Here is an 18,019-nt window from a genome sequence, read left to right as displayed (position 1 = left end):
CCTACCTGGGTGACGTCGGCCAAATGTAAGCATCCCAGCCTCATATTCGTCGCGACGTATCGCTCGTCGTACAACAGCCGCATCTCAAACGGCGCATCTAACCCCTTCCCAGCTTACCTGGCCAATGCATTTGCCTCATCTGGGAGCAACGTCCCTCGAACAAGGCCCGATCACACATGCGAAACAAGGTACGCAAAGGCCTTCTGGCAGCCTTGCAACGAATAATAAGCAAAGGATGGTGAAGAACAGGTCGTGATCCGACCCCGGGGAACGACGTACGCGACTCTAGGGAGCCGGGACAATCATCCGCAACGTAGTCCAGACCCTCCGGTGGTCTCTAAGCCGAGCACACATTCTACAATGCAGTTTCACCGTCCGGAGTTACTTTGCGAAGACCAACTCAAGCGTCCGCTCATGCAGGATAGTAAACTCACTCACAGCTGCCGCTGGTCTCCGGGGCTAGAGCAATGCCAGTCGACATGTGTATATAAGCCCAGCGAAAGATGCAGTTACAAAGCATCAACCTCAAAGACCTCATTCTAGTCATACAATCCCCACTCCTCACTCTGTTCTGTCATTTCAACTTTTCCTTCCTGTCACAACACACATCGCAACATCACGAGGATGTCTACTCGCACCATCATGAGTAGGCCAGCTAAGATGCGCGCCCTTTGCCGGGCCTCCAATCGATTCGAGTCGAGCTCAGTCAGGAGATTGGCAACCATGGCCGACTACAAGGCTACCCAATACAGCAACCACCCCATGGGTGCTATGCCACCTGGTCACAAGGCCGTTGTCGGCAATCTCCAGACATTCGAGCTCCCTGAGACTCTCAGTGGCAGTGCAGCAGACAAGGCGCTTGGCAAGAGCATGATTGACGCCTGGAAGAGAGACGGTATCCTCCAGATCTCCATGGATCCCATCAACCGCAAGCTCGCTGATGCGGCATTCCTGTGCAGCAAGAAGTTCTTCGGCCTCGACTACAAGCAAAAGGCAGCTTGCTTGGATGACCAGTCTTTCGCTGGCTACATCGCTTCCGGAGAGGAGATCACAGACAACATCGCCGACTACAGCGAGATCTTCACTGTCACCAAAGAGCTCGCACAGACTGATTCCCGTGTTCAGCAGAAGTGGCCGTGCCACGGTCCCAACCCATGGCCGTTCACTCAGATGAAGACTATCATGCAAGCTTACATGGACTACCTTGGCGAGAGCGGCGAGAAGATGCTGTCACTCATCGCCTGGGGCCTTGGATTGGAGGACGGCAATGCCCTGACCAGGTACACGCAAGATGGCTGGCACCACATGCGTGTTCTGCGCTTCCCCCAGACCGATAAGACCAACGGCAAGGGCAAGGCTGGTCGCGGTATCGGTTCGCACACTGACTACGGTCTGCTTGTCATCGCCGCCCAGGATGCCGTGGGTGGCCTGTTCATCCGCCCCCCGATTGAGGGCGAGGAGTATGCCAACTGGAAGACGACCGCAGCCGGCAAGCACGAGGACACTGATGGCTGGGTCTATGTCCCACCCACCCCCGACGTCTTCACCGTCTTCCCCGTAAGTCACGCCAATCGACAAGTTCGAAAACAGAACCTTACTAACCACCATTCCAGGGCGACATGATGCAATACATCACCAACTCCTTCCTCCCCTCCACACCCCACAAGGTCGGCCTCAACACCCGCGAGCGCTTCGCCTTCGCCTACTTCCACGAGCCCAACTTCTCCGCCGTCATGAAGCCGCTTCCAGGCTTCCAGGCCGGTCAAGAGCCTACTGAGGGCATCCACTACGGCAAGCACTTCACCAACATGTTTATGCGCAACTACCCGCAAAGGATTACTGCCGAACGCATGAAGGCCGAGAACAGGATGGCGCTCTTGGACTCGCCTGAGCTCCGCTGGAAGGATACACCGGCTATGGCTGACACAGTCCGCACTGTTCCTTACGAGGCGATCACTGAGACTGAGGTCAAGTCGGCAAGTGAGAAGACGGCGTCTCTCTAGATGTTCCATTTGTTTGTCTTTTCTTTCCACCAGTTTGTTTCTTTTGTATGCATGTGTATGCCTGGGATTGGGAAAGGCGCAAGTACTATCAGGGTACGCGGCGCAGCATCTGCTGAGGATAAATTGATATCAAGTCGTCTGTTTCCTTTTTGTTGCGCATTGGGTAGCAAGGGGTATATAACGAAGTCTTGAAGTACAAAGGCATTAGCCCTATGAAATCAAATCAAGTGTTGTTATTTCTCAATGTCCTCTTTCTCAAGTGGCTCAGACCTATCGACAGCACCATTCTGATAGGCGGCTAACACCTCCGCGGGAATCTTGCGCTGCCCAACCGGCAATATCGAGTCCGTATCTAGCGCGTTTCGAATCAAGACTAGTGCATCGTACAAGCTTTGGTACTTCGGTATAGGCAAATCGACAACTCCCTTTTCCATCTTAAGACTCCAGATGTGCATGTACATTAGCACAAGCGCATGTGCCGGCGCGCTCATCGGCGTGGTAATCCCTTGCTGCATAGTCTCGCTCCAGCCAAACGGCGCGATGGCTTTGAACTGGCCACTCATTGGCCTGTTGACTTCCAACACGGTACCTGCTTTGCGGATCTTGGAGTCGCGGACTACGCGCTTGGTTACGGAGCCGTTGGGGTGTGCTAGGATTTCGCTGTCGCCATATTCGCCCATGCGCAGTGCGACGGTGTTTCCGGTCGCGTTGTAGTCAAACTCAAGGGTGTTGTATGAGGGGATGAGGTCCAAGATTGGACTGGCGTCGCTGCGGACGATGTCGACGAACCTGTTATGGAGTTTCCATGATGCGAGTGACGTGGATTCGGCCATAGTGAGCTTTCGTTGGCGATGCGAGTACGAGGAGTTGCTGAGCAGCAGATGTTTTGTGCGATCGACTCGCTGTCTAGTGATCCAGAAACTAGAACTCACCTTGGGAACTTTGTTCAGCCCTGATAGTGGAGTAGAAGCTACTAGGCAACAATGCGACTTAAGGTCACGGGATGTGTAGAAGTACTTGGGGAAGCTGGAAGAAAGTACCAGTGAAAGGCCGAACACCTACATCGTCTACCCTGTGAGTAAATAGAACTGAATGAGAAATGGAAGAGAAGTACCACAGTAACTGATCGTTAGAAGCATAGCCATCACGAGGTAGCTGATAGAATGGTACAGTTGAAGTTTGTATGTCATTTCATATCATTGGGGAGTTTTCCGGTGCACTCATAACCCATGTCCTCCTTCGAAGTGTCTCATAGCACAGTTGCCGATACCGGGGACCTATACAAGGCTTACCAGGCAAATCCCTTACTCTGATGAACGGGTTAGCGATGAGCCTCACTGGCCTGATGGTTGCTGCATACCATAGTGAAAGTTGCCGTCGTTGTTGACGATGCGCTCGCCCAAGTTGATGTCGCGAGTCTCGGGGTTGCCATCAGCGTCGAAGAGGGTGGCACGGAGGACGGGGACGTCGCCATCTCCCTCAAGTGCGAACTCGATGTTCTCGGCAGAGTTGGCAAAGCCCTCGCCGTCCCAGTGGAAGTTGCCTGATCAGATCAGTATCGATACAAACACCGTGTTGAGGATGAATGTCATTCTTACCGTTGTCGTTGCCGATGCAGGTGTTGAGGTCGATCTCGGCGTCATTCCACTCGCCTTCGGCGGTCTGGAGACGAGCCTTCAACACATGGTTGTCCTCGATGCGAATGTCCTCAGCAGTGTGGTAGAAAGTCATTGTGGAAGGTGTTTGGGTGGTAGTTGACTTGATGTAAGGAGTCGAATGAGGCTAGAAAGTGTTCAAGTGTGTGAGACGAAGAGTGAGGTTGATGAGAACTCCACAGTGTGAGGAGGAAGCTGAGGGCTTTATGCAAGATCGTCGGCCGAGTACCGGCAGCCCCACGACGTGGATTGAAGTCACAGTGACCCATAGGCCAAGCCAACAAGCATTGCGTAGTCCAGATCCACCACTTGTGCAACTCCATGGGCGCGGTAGAAAGCCATGGCCACTCTTGAGTCTTACCATCTGCCCTTGAATTCCCAATGATGCCGTGCCGAGTGCCGGCTTGGAGGCGGTGACTGTTTACACGAGATTGCCAGATTGGGCGAACCACGTAATTCATCGGGTTACACACTGATCATGAGCAGCTGCGTAGACAACCGCCAAGGCAGGGGAGGTTGCGTACAGCCATGTAGGCGCCCCAATTTGCGCCCCGTGGCTGTGTGTGAGTGGCTTTACAGCTGTGGCCTGACCGCAACGTGCATCACGAGTGGGTCTCGTGCATCGTTTGCCAATCAAGCCGTGCAGACGCGATCGTGGCTGTGCAGGAAGGAGAGGATGTTGCGTTCGCGAAGTGGATGCTTGTATGATGATGGCGTCGCGGCTTTCGTCGTTTGCGCTTGGCAGGAATGTGAGGTATGGTGTTGAGGATGAAGAAGGAAGGGCGTCTGACAAGGAGCAGGAGATTCAGGGTGCACGCTAACCCCGCGCTAAGTCCGCACGGGCCGGACCTTCCCCACCCCGTGATGCCAGTCGACTTCTCTCTGTCTTTCGCGCTCGAGCCCGAGGGGTCTTTTCGCGAGGGTACTTTAGTTGTGTACATTAAGGGGGAGATATTTAGTAACAGTAGTTCGCCAGGCTGCTGCGGCGCTAGATAGTTAGCAGTAGACATGGATGAACTAATCGTCTGCCAGTCGACTTCGTCCAACGTATCCTGCCGACAACTAATCGTTCCTTAACGCAGCTTTCACCGCTTTCTACCCAGTGCAACATTTCGACTATGTTTGATCTACTGATACGTCACGACCAGTCTCCCAACCACCTACCTACACACATCGCCGTTCATGAACAAGCCGCTCTCCCATTGCGTTGTGTTTCCAGAGCAACGGGTTGAATGTTGAACAAGCCCTACCCATCTTAGAACAAGGCATCTGAACCTTTGTGTATGCACAATGTAGGTTCTACTCACACAGCTTCATCACCAGTGTGCCAATTCACCAGTGATGACCATGTCATATTTCCAAGCGATCCTTGCCCTTTCAAGAGAAGCAGTCAATCTCCATCAGAACCGCAACTGGAACAGAAAATGCCTCAACGCCCTCGCAGCAAATCGTTACCAATGAAGTCGGGCCTAAAGGGTCTGGACAAGTTACTCAAAGCTGTAGGGCTGACACCCGCGAGCACAACTGCTAAAACCAAACCAACCACTCTGAAAGACCACGACCAGATCAAAGCGATCATAGAGCCCTTCAGACAGATTTGGATGACTGTTCTAGAGAATGTTGAACACGATTGCGTGAAGAACTTCTTTACTGCTCAGAAAAGCGATGTCACCCATTACTATGTCAACATCGCAACAGATCCAAACGGAGACCCGACTACCGCAAAAGGCCGTGCAGCATTCCCACCAAGCGTACCTTACGATCTGCAAACAGCCCTTATGAAGCTCGACCATTGCGACAGGAGTGCTTTTTGTTTCCTATCCTGGATCCAAGAGGCGCTTCGACCTATAGGGGCAACGGCAGAATGGCTCATCATCTACCCATCTCGACACACTAAAATCCATGTCAGTTCCGACCCAGACCACAATGACGATATTCTCCATTCCGTATTCGCAATCACTACCGCTAACCGCGAGCACTACTATGCTGACTTTACGCAAGAACAGTTTGGGTTTGATGCGACAGATTGGTTTGCCCAGAGAGAGGATTACCTTGCGAGACATGCGTATGGCATCGCGCGTATTGCTTCACATGAGGATGAGACTCACACAGGACAGCAAGCTTTTCACTCAAAGAAGGAGTTCGAGCTTGGTATCTATATATATGCCGCTTGCGAAGAGATCAGTTGGCCGGCTTACCGTAGGCTTTCGGCCGATGAGCATATGTCTTGGGTCGATGCTCACACCAGGAAGATCATCGAGGGGAAGGATATCGAAAAGCTTTGGAATGAACTAGGGGTGAGCGATAACGAGGATGAGGCTGATGACGTGTAGTCAGGCTGTCTTTGGTATTACGTGTTGTAATAACAGACTCAAAAATGAATTGAACCTCTCTTTGTGCTTGCCTTCACGATGCAACTACGGTAGCGTATACCCCCCATCAATGACTAAATTCGCCCCAGCTATTCGAGCATGTCAGCAACCTAGTACTCACATAGCAAAGGGAGGGGAAGACTTACTCATATAACTACTCGCGCCACTAGCCAAAAACACATACGCGCCCTTCAACTCCCCCGTCTCACACAGCCTCCCCGCAGGCACCATACCCATCCACTTCTCCCTCCACTCCTTCGGATGCACATCCAGCATATCCGTCGCAATAAACCCGGGAGAAATACAATTAACGCGCGCAAAATCCACCCACTCGACACTCAAACAGCGGGCTAGCTGCACAACACCCGCTTTTGACGCGTTGTACGCTGCCTGTTTCTGCGGGACGTTGACGAGGATAGCGGATACGCTAGCAGTGAAGATGAGGTTGCCGTGACCTTGCTGCTTGAAGATTACGCCTGCGGCTTGCGCGGTGTAGAATGCGCCGTCGAGGTTTACGGCCATGATGCGGCGCCATTGGTCTTCGGTGTAGTCTTCGGCGGGGTGGTGTGTGGCGATGCCGGCGTTTGCGACGACGATGTCTAGGCCGCCGAAGTCTTTTGCGATGGTGTTGATGACGTGGGTTATTTCTTCTTTGTTTTCTACGGAGGCTTTGTAGGCTTGTACTCGCACGCCTGTTGCGGAGGCGATGGATGAGGCGATGGCGTCGGCGTCTTTGGTGCTGGAGTACAAGATAGCGACGTTTGCGCCGGCTTCTGCGAGGGCTTTGGAGGCGGCTAGCCCGATTCCGCGGACGCCGCCTGTTACGGCTGCGGTTTTACCTTTGAGTGAGAATTGGGACGTGACATGTTCGTCTGGGTTAGAGGGCTGCGCGAGAGGCATTGTGGGTGATGGAAGTCAAGGTGTAAAGTAGAAAGGATGCAATGGGAGGAAAGGATCGCAACCAGATTGGCGCACCATGACGGTTCCAATCTTATCGGACGATGGGTATCGGAGTGGGTGTACCTGCTCGGAAAACATACCTACATCATGTGGGTAGGGGTGGTGTCCTTTAGTGCATTGGGGATACACCCCGCGCAGGTTGACGGTTGCCCTTGACCCCACGATCCCCGCACTTGCGCTTCGTCACACCCGACCTGTGTCCAGGTATACTGGTCACGCGCATACAAGATGGAGCTCTCAAAGAACTCAATGAGACGTTGCAGACGATTTTGCAAACAACATGTCTTCCACAACCATCACTGAGAAGGTGAGATGACTGCAGTGTGCTTTTCCAGTCTGAAACTGACCTGTTCTCCAGAACCCGGCCTTCGTCCTTCGTGCCATCAAAGATGTCGCATTCGAGGACCGCGAAGTGCCTAAGCTACGCGATGAGCATGAAGTCCGCGTCCATGTTGCGCAAACAGGAATATGCGGCAGCGATGTACATTACTGGCAGCGCGGCCGCATCGGCGACTTTGTCCTGAACAGCCCCATCATCCTTGGTCACGAAAGTTCCGGAACAGTCGTAGAGGTTGGCTCAGCCGTCAGAAACCTCAAAGTGGGAGATCGCGTTGCCATTGAACCTGGTGTGCCTTGCAGGCGATGCGACTACTGCCGCTCTGGCTCCTACAACCTTTGTAACGATACCATTTTTGCCGCCACACCACCTTGGGATGGAACACTTGCGAAGTATTACACTGTTGCCAGTGATTACTGTTACAAGATTCCAGACCATATGAACATGGAAGAAGCAGCAATGGTCGAACCAGTCTCAGTCGCAGTCCAGATCTGCAAGGTTGCGGATTTGCGAGCGAACCAGACGGTAGTCGTCTTCGGTGCGGGGCCCATTGGGATACTGTCGCAGGCAGTCGCAAAAGCTTCAGGCGCGAAGAAAGTCATTGCTGTCGACATCTCCCAGGCAAGACTGGATTTTGCCAAAGCATATGCGGCAGATGGCGTATTCTTGCCTCAAAGGGCAGAGGAAGGAGCTGACCCTGTCGCGCATTCGGAGAGTATTGCTGCGACCATTAAAGAGCAATTCAATCTGGGCGAGGGTGCAGACATCGTCCTGGAATGCACAGGAGCCGAACCGTGTATACAGGCCGGCATCAATGTGGCGAAGAAGGGCGGCACCTATGTCCAGGCGGGTATGGGCAAGGAAGTAAGTCTGCACCTGAACCGTGTCTCGCTATTCAGTTGCTAATGAGAAACGCTAGAATGTCGTTTTCCCCATCACGACGGCCTGTATCCGTGCGTTGACCATCAAGGGCTCTATCCGCTATTCGGTTGGCTGCTACCCCAATGCGATAGACCTGGTGGCTTCAGGCAAGGTGGATGTGAAGAAACTCATCACAAACAGATTCAAGTTCGAGGATGCCGAGAAAGCTTTCGAGCTGGTAAAAGCTGCGCAGGAGGGCGTCTTCAAGGTCATTATAGAGGGTGTGCAATAGAGATGGGCGTGAATGGAATCGAGATTTTGCATGCCATGTCCCTACTTTATGATGAGGGAAACCTGATGTGCCAGTATCGGATGGCAATCTTGTCTCTGTCACACAGCCACAAAATCATGCGCCAAAAACAGGTTCAGGTGCGTGAGGTATTGTTGCGCAACACTTCGGTACTGAATGTTGCGTGGCCATACGGAAATAGTGCCATGAGCCGAAAGGCGGACAGAGTGCCGTCCATCAAGAAGATGTAGCGCGGCGGGGTGCAAAGACAAGTCTGGAGCGTCAGGCACCCGATGATTGACTGTGCCCCGTAACGAGATTCCCCGGGCTAGGCTGATATGACGCAGTTAGCGTTGGGGTGACAGTCGACCGTCCACCCAACATGACTCGCGCATCACCCCATTCCATCCCGATCGTCGCTGCAACCCGCATTTCGCTAGCATGAACCGGCGCTCAGAACCTGGGGTAAAATAGCCATGTGCCGGCTGTGGGCATACCCCGTAGCCGGGTCATGCAAGAACGTATATATATCCGAGATGCTGACCGATGTTTGAAGCTTCCTTGCTGGTTGATCAGAAGACTCCGACTATTGTTTCCACTGTGATCGCGATTGCAACCATGAAAGACGCCGATATCGTTGGTCATGCCATAGCGGAGGTGCTGCCTCAAACCAAGAAGTACTGGTTCCAAATTCCGCACTTACGACGCTTGAACCTGATCTTATTGGTGCCTCTATTGTCTTCAGCTGTGGCAGGATACGATGGTGAGTAGAGCTTCGCGACGCCTTTGGATACGAATGGATGTCGCTGACTCTCGACAGGCTCGTTGATGAATGGTCTCCAGTCGCTCCCTCAATGGCAAGAATACTTCGGCCACCCCACCGGAGCGCTTCTTGGTCTCGTCAACGCGGCACAGTCTGCCGGCTCCGTAGTCGTGCTGCCGTTCGTTGGAGTGCTCTCTGATCGCTACGGCCGGCGCATCGTGTTGTTCAGTGGTCTCATCGGTGTGATCATTGCGACTATCATACAAGCAACAGCAACAACATTGGCGCAATTCGTCGTCTCACGAGCTGTTGTGGGCGCTGCAGGCATGTTCGTCGTCCAACCCTCCCCGATGTTAATCGCCGAGCTAGCCTATCCTACGCACCGAGGCAAGTACACAAGTGCTTTCTGGACCATGTACTACCTCGGTGCTATTTTGGCTGCGTGGACAACGTTTGGGACTCAGAACCACTCGGGGAATTGGAGCTGGAGGATACCGACGATCTTGCAGGCTGGATATCCACTAGTGCAACTTGCATTCTTCTGGACCTTGCCTGAGTCCCCCAGGTATGGAACGCGAGCGCTGTATGGAGCTTCATAAGCACTAACACTGTAATCAGATGGCTCGTCGCCAAAGAGCGGCACGATGAAGCCCGACAAATCCTTGCCCGATACCATTCTGGTGGTGACGAACATAGCCCGCTGGTTACCCGAGAGATGAGCGAGATCGTTTACGCCATTCGACAAGAGAGTGCGGCCAAATCAGTACAATGGAGTGCGCTTGTTGCTACCCCTGGCAACCGGAAGCGGCTCTTCCTCGCCGTGTGCGTTGGTGGGTTTGCACAGTGGAACGGTATAGGAGTGGTATCCTACTATCTCACCCTGGTATTGAACTCGATCGGCATAACGGATCCATTTATGCAGACGCTCATCAATGGGCTGCTGCAGATCTTCAACTTCGCCGCAGCTGTAAGCGCGGCTCTCTTGGTCGACCGACTGGGACGGCGAACTCTTTTCCTCTGGAGTGGCGTCGGTATGCTAATCTCGTACATTGTCTGGACAGCATGCTCCGCTGTCAATAACGAGGATAACAACAAGGCGGCAGGATATGTCGTGGTGGTGTGCCTCTTCGTTTTCTATTTCCACTACGACATCGCATATACGCCGCTTTTGATGAGCTATCCGACTGAGATCTTTACCTACAGTCTCCGATCGAAGGGTATCAGCTGCGAACTGCTCTCCATCTATGTTTCGTTGGTCATCCAGGCGTTTGTCAATCCGGTCGGCATGGAAAACCTGGGCTGGAAGTACTATATAGTCTTCTGCTGTTTGCTGGTGGTCTTCCTCGGGATCACTTACTTCTTCTTTCCAGAGACGAAGGGTCGGAGCTTGGAGGAGATTGCTGAAATCTTTGATGGCCCAGGAGCGGCACCTGACGCAGATCTTGTGGAAAAAGAAGAAAAGTTCGACAAGCAGCACATCGAGGTAGCCAGGGTATGTTGATTGGTAGATTGTTGTAACCAATAGATTTGCGTGGTGTCTTGATAGAGACAGAATCCTGCGTCAACCCCATGCAAATTGTGAATCGGAATAGACATTGGGTCCGCTCGGTCGAGGCTGTCCAGAATCATCGACGTCCGGAAGGAAGTCAGACCAGAGTCCCCCCTGCATCAGTACGTCAGCCTCAGCATCATTGGCATTCGGCCACATCATGCTGTAGACGTTGTTGATCTGTGTCTGCGGGGACTCCTCGGTAGCATGTTCCAGTAGGTCACCAGCGGGAGTTGCGAGCACATGTGCATCCTGTCCAGGAATCTCAGATTGCAGGAACGGGCCACAGAGACGTTGGAGTACATTCAGGCAATCCTGAGCACTCGGGTTGATCGACGACAATAGCTGCATAGTATGCATTGTCCGTTTGATTTGCGCACGCCAACTTGCCGAGGAAGGTGAAGTAGGTTCGTTACGCAAACACACGCAGGGTATGAGCGAAGCCTGAAACAAGAAGTACAATGCGTACCATGCAGACATCCGCATGGGCGGAGAGCTAGCCCAAAATGTACTAATGGCATCAATGCTCATCTCAGCTTCGCGAAGACATCTGGCATACGCCTCTTGCACTGAGGCCGGCACAGTATTGTCCATGTCTTGCGATCTGGCTTGTAGTACATGGCGAATTACATACGGTCGATACATGATGACCCTGAAGTTGCTCAGCCGCCACCACATGATAGCATGGCTAGTCGCAAATTGAGTGGGCACGGTCGCTCCACGGCGATACCAATCGGGCACTGATGACTGCCATCTGTCTATTACGGTATCATCGAGACGAATCAGCTCCGTAGCGGCTGGAAAAGGCATCGATATGACCTTCGTGTATATGTCATTTGTTAAAATGTGGAATTTGGACTGCATGATGACGGCACTGAACGTTGTGACGTGGTCCACCTCGCTCGGAGCAATGCGTGACAGATTAGTCAAAGCCCTGTCGGGAATGTTCAAAGGCAAATGAACTTCAACGTTCTTGTTGGGCCAGGCCAGAGGGCGACCGAATGTGACAGCTGCGCCAATGTTGAAGACAAACATGGACCACCATACGCGCCGGCGGATCTCCATGTTGAGTGGGGTGATGTCCCAATGATTGAACTCCTTGTGTAGTCCTAAACCAATGGCCATATGAAGGGCAAGACCAAGATAGTTGTACCCACTATTTGGCTTGTTCCGTTTCTGCAGGTAGTTGGACATGAGCGTGAGCGTTTGGACAAGGGTGATGTTGCCAATTTCTAAGCTCTCAATCGACAGGTTGGACTTGGCAGCCATGAACAATCTCCTGTCTGTGTCGGCCGGGCCTGTAGCCGTTGTGAAATGACCTATCGCAGCGATCATAAAAGCGAGCGCATGCCAGCTACGGCCGTTGGGGCGAGGAATGACCTGGGCGTATTGAGCACGGAAGGTGTGTTCCTCTACGATAGGATACGAGATGTGGTAGAGGCCGAAGTAACCGTTGATAGCGGCATCGAGGTCGACGGCTCCTAGATCAAGGCTATCCCATAGATCTGTGTACAGCCAGTGCCCATTGTCCGGTGTAGTGGTGCTGAAGCTGGACGTGGGTGGCGCTTTCCGCGAAGACTGCTGAGCGTCGGGAAGGAGCAGTCGCAACATGGCAGCACCTGACGCGACGCCTAAATACCCCGCCTCGCTCTCATCCACTGTGAGCGAGGCCATGCCATCGACGACGCGCTCGTCTTCTCCAGGAGAAGTATGTGTATGTGTGCTCGCGGCGTCTGTCTCGGCTGGACCGCTTTCCTGGGATTGTTCATCCCAACTGAAGTCAGCTGGACCAGAAGGCGGCCCTTCAAGCGAGACTTCAATGGGCGGTTCGTCGGCTGCGCCTCTTATATTGGCAGCATCGTCGTGGGGAGATGGCGCGTCGTCGCCTTGGGCGGTCTCGAGCTGTCGCACACGCGCTTCGGCTGCTTGGACGCGTTGTTCTGCGCGGGCGAGTTGAGCTTGTGATCGACGAAGTTGCTCTTCAACTTGAGTGAGATATTTGCGCGTCAATGGGGTTCTACTGTGCCGTTCGTAGAGACAGTGTCTCCTGTTTCTCTTGCAGGGCCCGCATTCTGGAAGCGTCTTGTCGCATCGCGCTTTCCGTCGGCGGCACTCATTGCAGGCTTGATCGCGGTCTCCATCATCACGTGCGAGGCTGTCGGTGCTGTTCATATGCGTCTGGCCCGCTCATGCTTGAGGGTGGTGTTGTGCTGTGTTGGGGTGCGACGGATGGAAGTCGCGGGGTTGAGCTCAAGGTCCACTGACTCGCTCGTGGCACCAGAGGCTTCTGCAGGCGAGTCATTCCAGACCGCTGTCGATATATCGACAACAGACACAAGCCAAAACTGAAGAGTATAGATCAGGTCGGGGTCATTCACTTTCACTATTTTTCATCCAGTCGCAAAAGTCACGCTAGTCAGAGTTCTCAGTTGCTCAAAACCGAGTTCACCCCCCAAATTACCAACACGACACCCACCATGAGCCGTCCTTCAGCGCTCACACCCATGGACTTCCGCTTCCTCGATCTACCCGCTGAGATTAGACTCATGGTATACGAGTTGTTACCGACATGCATAGTACACAACGAGATAACCATCGAAAGGGACAATGAGAGCGAACGTCTTTGGATGAAGAATACGAAAGTCAAGCTCGTTAACATCTGGTATCCCACCACCGTACGCCTTGTCTCCAGAATCATCCGAACAGAAGCTACTCCAATCATTGCGCGTACGGCGGAGAAGCGCAACAGTACCCGAGCAGCTGGCGACGCTTCCAAGATGTCACAACTGAGTCCTAAAATGATCGTGCCCTGTGGAGACTTGGAAGCCATCGCGCAAAAGGGTGGACCACTGCAGGCAGCTCTGGAATATCTGGCGTGGTTTCTAAACACGCGGAAGACAGGATCCACCTGCGTCACCGCAAGGCCTGAATGTTCAGCTTTGGGTCCAGATAGCTCCATCATAACCGACTGGGCGCGTCAAGCTGGCTGGTGCTTGTCGCAGATGCGTCCTGATACCAGGGCGATCGACATTGCGCTTGATGCAGCGTGTAAAACATCGTTGCAGTCGCTGCAGCGCACACAAGACGTTGCTTCTTTGCTTCGATTCGAGGAAGACGCCAAAGAGCTTTGGCGGGCTCAGCCTTGCGACGTCCAATTCAGGGTATGTCTGGTACCTCCGGGGTTTGCATCTAATTCGAGACGGTGGTTTTCATCGCGTGGTCCATCTGGTTACCTTGTCGAGCATGTGGGTCTTGAGTATGAAGAATGGATCGAGGCTTGGGTTCCGCAAGACTGCGTTTAGCAGGTCACGGTACGTTTGTGCCGCGTAGTAGCTTTGTGGAATGAGGCTGACACAAGGTGCAGACAAGATATTCTGATTCGCTCCTGGGTTGTGGTGTCGCCATGTCAGCCGACCAGCTTGATGGTGCATTGTGAATGTAAAAGGACGTCGGGTGTCGCAGACTGTTTACTCAAACTTTAAGTGTGCGTAAAAAAAGAAGCATCTTGCCCGACAACGGCGACTTGCAAGGGAAAAAGAATGATCAGGACTTCAGATCATCATCTTGATGAGAGTGAAATGTATTGTGAGCTGAGCAACTGGGAATGAATCATGCTAGGAATGGAAAGGTGAAAATCGAAACATTGCGTTGACACAGTATCGCCGGATTCAACAGTGATGAACCCCCTAGAGCCAACCTGACGAGTCACTCAATGACTTCCAAGACGACAGGCGTATCCCTGTTGCTCCCGCATCCACCTGTGAGAATGCTTTGAGTTGAATTATCTTCAATGATGTCGTGATGGCCGCTGGATGTGAGGGATCTCATGAAGTAACGGTACTGGATGGAAGTCGACGCCGGTACGTCGATCTGTACGGAATATTCAGTGTGGTAGGAGGGAGAAGCCACCCTGCTTAGTTGCCTTGCTATATCCTTGTCCCAACTGCCTAGTTCCGCCACGCTTCCAACGACGAAGAAGGTGCCCGCCCCTTTGACGCGAACATTAAAGGTTATGTGTGCGTAACATTTGCATTGCGATGCTGTGAGCGCGTGATTGAGAGGTGCGCCCCAGCTATAGTACGGCATCCAGTCGTGCTCCGCAAAAGCTTCGTGGAATGCAACGTGTGACCAAGTGAAGTTGGGTGCAGACAATGGTATGCCGTTGTTCCTGTCGAATTGCTCCGACAAGCTGCCATCGGGAGGTGTGTACTTCAACACCACAGCCATGTAGCCATTCGCATAGTTGTGTACCGCAGAGAGAATTGATTCATAAGTTGAATTATAGTGTCGTTTGTGAGTTCCTATCGAGATCGTTGGCAGCAGGTCGCGGAAGAACGGTAACGAGGTCCTATCGATCGTTACAGCCCCTTGGGCTATCCAGTGGAGTCTTGCTAGGTAAAGTTGATGAGCTGCCGCAATTGTCGTTACATACCACGGATTACCGCCGTGATCTTCGTCTTCGGGATATCTCCCGACCGCGATTGCATGACCCTGCGGTATGCCACTATTGATGGGGTATATAATGCGAAAAGAGTCGGTGACTGTCTTGTGGTTGGCGAGAGCTCTGGAGGAGCATGGTTGGAAAGTGCTGCTTGTGCATCCTGCATTTGGATCATGCGTATGAATCGAGGAAATAATGGTGCTTGCGTCTATCCCACTTCGGCTGTCTCCAGCGTTGAGGTTTGACTTGATGTAGGTCCCGGTCCAGAAACTTTCCAAGAAACACAGTATTCGAGGTGCGGTTACAGCGCAACCATCACAGGACATAGCTGTTGCTGTTGCGAGTGACGATCCGTCAACGAGTGCGCGATGTGATGCTGAAAGGGTAAAAAAAGAAGACCCTTGTGTGTCTTCCCATAGGTCAAAGCTTGTAGTATTCCAGTATCGAACAGTGTGCTCAAGATCGTTCCTGATGATTGGCCAGATCTCAGTCTGAATGTACTGCAGGCTCTCTAAGCCGAAGCCATTCCCCAAGGTCGCGAGGAGGTTTCTAGCGAACATGGTGAGAGCTGTAGCACGGAGCGCTGGACCGTCTTGCTGTGGTCGGTTATAGGTCCCGGTAAAGGCAGTGGCATTGACGTGGAACTTTGGCTCTCCTAAGCCGCCCGCCTATGGACCACCGGAGGGATTTTGAACAAGCTGCAGCTTGCTTTGAACCTTGATATACTTGTCAATGTCGGCAATATCCCATGGGTCGCCAGAATATCCCAAGTAATTGATGATCATTTTGAAGGTCAATGCCGCTGTTCTCGTCCACGTATACCAGTCTTACTTGTCAGATTCCAGCCTTTTACTGAGAGTTCGAGACACGTACAATCTGGATCCAGCCGACTGGAAACCACGATACCACTCAAGTTACCCCAAGGGCCGTTGATACTGGCGTGGGCTGCTATTGTTGACTTCCAATGCTGGTATCTGAGGAGACCCTCGATCGGGTCTTCTGGCGAGTATTGGTCGCTTTGTTTGCCGAAGACGATGACAAGGAGCATCGTGGCCGAAAGCACACGAAGCAGGAAAGCGGCCTTCATGTTGAGCGTTGCAGTAGGAACAATATCGGGAAGAAGAATGGTTCGTGCTGATAGTCTCCTAACAACTCCGATGCGTTATGAATGGCAGCGTTGCGATGGGGTGGTGGGATGTTTCGACGTGATGCGTCAACAGACAAGTCCGGGCTTCAGACGACATCCACGCTCTCTGCGACAGCCTCTGCATCGTTGATGCTTGCCAGGTCAGCCGTCGCTATGGGCAAGAGCTATGAGACATGAGCAGGCACTCCCATCGCGCCTAATAGTCGTGGAAGCCGCATTGGGACGCGATGAACGCGGGATTGAGCGAGCCAGTGCCGAGGAGATTGCAACGGTTTGGCGGCATGCCTTCATTTGAGTCTTGGTACTGAGCAAAGAAGGGTTTGTGCTGTGTCGCGATAAGCGGCCGGGGGTGAAAGACGCGAAGGTCGGCGTTGCGTGTCTTCCTGTTGACCAATGACGTCAGGTCGTGGCGTCGACGCGTCTGCGTCGCGCGTTACTATCAACCTCTCCCACACCGTCACCAGCTATGCGACTGCCCAAATCAACATTGACACTCTTCCGCTCTCCATTATTGACCATTGTAGTTTCAGAAGATGCATGCATCAGCCATGGAGACGTGTCAATTGTCGAGCACGACACTCAACCTCTGCTTGACCATGTGTCCTTGGCAAGCAAGCCACGGAGGCTGCCTATCAACCAGCACTTTAACCTCGTTCAGCCGCATCGAGGTGAGACCGATGCGCAAACCCTTCGTGTATATTTACATTACTTTGATCACCACGTTCTGGTTACAGCAAAGACCTTGACCACACCAGGTATGGCTACGCATCTGCAGAAATATCATCAAGGTAGAAGTATGCAACATCTCAGCATCTACTCACACAAATTTGAAAGCACGTATGCGACACGAACTCTAGTCAAGTCTCGTAACTCCGCCTTCGGAGAACAATGCTATACTTTGGAACACACGTGGTACCCAGAATCCACTCCTCGACCCTGAAACCAACACTGTGGAACGAAAATGCTTCTGCTCGCTTGTACTGGTGAAAGACGATTTCATCTCACTGTCTCACTCATCACAAACTTCGCGTTCTTCTAATGGGACAGATAATCACCCGCCTTAAACCAGACTACAGAGTCACACCCGGGCAACATCAGCTACCACACCAACAGATCCTTCAGCCCGCGCATCCCGGCACAACCATGGGCCCAACAGAACCACCTCCCTCGCTCCCCTCGCCAGGAAAACCCACACCCTTGCCGCCGCCCACCTCCATACCGCCAAAGCCCTTCCCCCTCCTCTCCCTCCCCAAAGAACTCCGACAAAAGATATTCACCCACCTCATCCCCAAAACCCAACACCACACCATCCCCCTCAAATGCGGCCCACACCACCTCACACTAGTAACCACAACAATCCCCGGCATCTCCCTCCTGGCCACAAACCACCAAATCCGTACCGAAGCATCCTACGTCCTCTCCCCCCACCTCTCCACCATCAAGTCCACAGCCCCAACGATAATAATCTCGGCCGACCACCTCCTCGGCGTAATAAACCTGCACGACTCCTTCCGTTTCCAACGCACATTCTGGACCTTCCTGTTCCACCGCATAGAACCGGTACGACGAGACTTCACAATCTGTTCTATCCGGCGTTACCGAGAGGGCGGAATCACGTCCGAACAGCTGGCTAAGAGGCTCA

At 52.8% G+C, this 18,019-nt stretch overlaps 9 protein-coding genes across 9 annotated transcripts; 5 read left to right on the top strand and 4 right to left on the bottom strand.

Annotated features, from left to right (window-relative positions):
* Positions 1-723: 723 nt before the first annotated feature.
* J4E84_007675 (uncharacterized protein) lies at positions 724-2,003 on the top strand (the record flags this gene model as incomplete). Its single annotated transcript, XM_049390257.1, has 2 exons — positions 724-1,557; positions 1,614-2,003. 2 exons carry the CDS (start codon positions 724-726, stop codon positions 2,001-2,003), a joined length of 1,224 nt encoding a protein of 407 aa, XP_049242110.1.
* Positions 2,004-2,236: 233 nt separating this feature from the next.
* On the bottom strand, positions 2,237-3,234 carry J4E84_007674 (uncharacterized protein; the record flags this gene model as incomplete). The annotated part of the gene is made up of 2 exons (XM_049390256.1): positions 2,237-2,955; positions 3,231-3,234. 2 exons carry the CDS (start codon positions 3,232-3,234, stop codon positions 2,237-2,239), a joined length of 723 nt encoding a protein of 240 aa, XP_049242109.1.
* Positions 3,235-3,337: 103 nt separating this feature from the next.
* J4E84_007673 (uncharacterized protein) lies at positions 3,338-3,734 on the bottom strand (the record flags this gene model as incomplete). Its single annotated transcript, XM_049390255.1, has 2 exons — positions 3,338-3,546; positions 3,602-3,734. 2 exons carry the CDS (start codon positions 3,732-3,734, stop codon positions 3,338-3,340), a joined length of 342 nt encoding a protein of 113 aa, XP_049242108.1.
* A 1,381-nt stretch (positions 3,735-5,115) lies between these two features.
* J4E84_007672 (uncharacterized protein) lies at positions 5,116-5,991 on the top strand (the record flags this gene model as incomplete). Its single annotated transcript, XM_049390254.1, has 1 exon — positions 5,116-5,991. The coding sequence occupies one exon, from the start codon at positions 5,116-5,118 to the stop codon at positions 5,989-5,991; it is 876 nt and encodes a 291-aa protein (XP_049242107.1).
* A 156-nt stretch (positions 5,992-6,147) lies between these two features.
* Positions 6,148-6,930, bottom strand: J4E84_007671 (uncharacterized protein; the record flags this gene model as incomplete). Its single annotated transcript, XM_049390253.1, has 1 exon — positions 6,148-6,930. The coding sequence occupies one exon, from the start codon at positions 6,928-6,930 to the stop codon at positions 6,148-6,150; it is 783 nt and encodes a 260-aa protein (XP_049242106.1).
* Positions 6,931-7,270: 340 nt separating this feature from the next.
* Positions 7,271-8,480, top strand: J4E84_007670 (uncharacterized protein; the record flags this gene model as incomplete). The annotated part of the gene is made up of 3 exons (XM_049390252.1): positions 7,271-7,297; positions 7,349-8,191; positions 8,247-8,480. The coding sequence occupies 3 exons, from the start codon at positions 7,271-7,273 to the stop codon at positions 8,478-8,480; spliced, it is 1,104 nt and encodes a 367-aa protein (XP_049242105.1).
* A 615-nt stretch (positions 8,481-9,095) lies between these two features.
* On the top strand, positions 9,096-10,741 carry J4E84_007669 (uncharacterized protein; the record flags this gene model as incomplete). The annotated part of the gene is made up of 3 exons (XM_049390251.1): positions 9,096-9,240; positions 9,298-9,805; positions 9,859-10,741. 3 exons carry the CDS (start codon positions 9,096-9,098, stop codon positions 10,739-10,741), a joined length of 1,536 nt encoding a protein of 511 aa, XP_049242104.1.
* A 60-nt stretch (positions 10,742-10,801) lies between these two features.
* Positions 10,802-12,961, bottom strand: J4E84_007668 (uncharacterized protein; the record flags this gene model as incomplete). Its single annotated transcript, XM_049390250.1, has 1 exon — positions 10,802-12,961. One exon carries the CDS (start codon positions 12,959-12,961, stop codon positions 10,802-10,804), a length of 2,160 nt encoding a protein of 719 aa, XP_049242103.1.
* A 305-nt stretch (positions 12,962-13,266) lies between these two features.
* J4E84_007667 (uncharacterized protein) lies at positions 13,267-14,091 on the top strand (the record flags this gene model as incomplete). Its single annotated transcript, XM_049390249.1, has 1 exon — positions 13,267-14,091. One exon carries the CDS (start codon positions 13,267-13,269, stop codon positions 14,089-14,091), a length of 825 nt encoding a protein of 274 aa, XP_049242102.1.
* Positions 14,092-18,019: the final 3,928 nt, after the last annotated feature.

This window comes from Alternaria hordeiaustralica, assembly GCF_023758085.1.
Source record: "Alternaria hordeiaustralica strain BMP 2776 chromosome Unknown scaffold_17, whole genome shotgun sequence".
Classification (NCBI taxonomy): Eukaryota; Fungi; Ascomycota; class Dothideomycetes; order Pleosporales; family Pleosporaceae; genus Alternaria; species Alternaria hordeiaustralica.
This window is presented reverse-complemented; position numbering and strand designations above follow the sequence as displayed.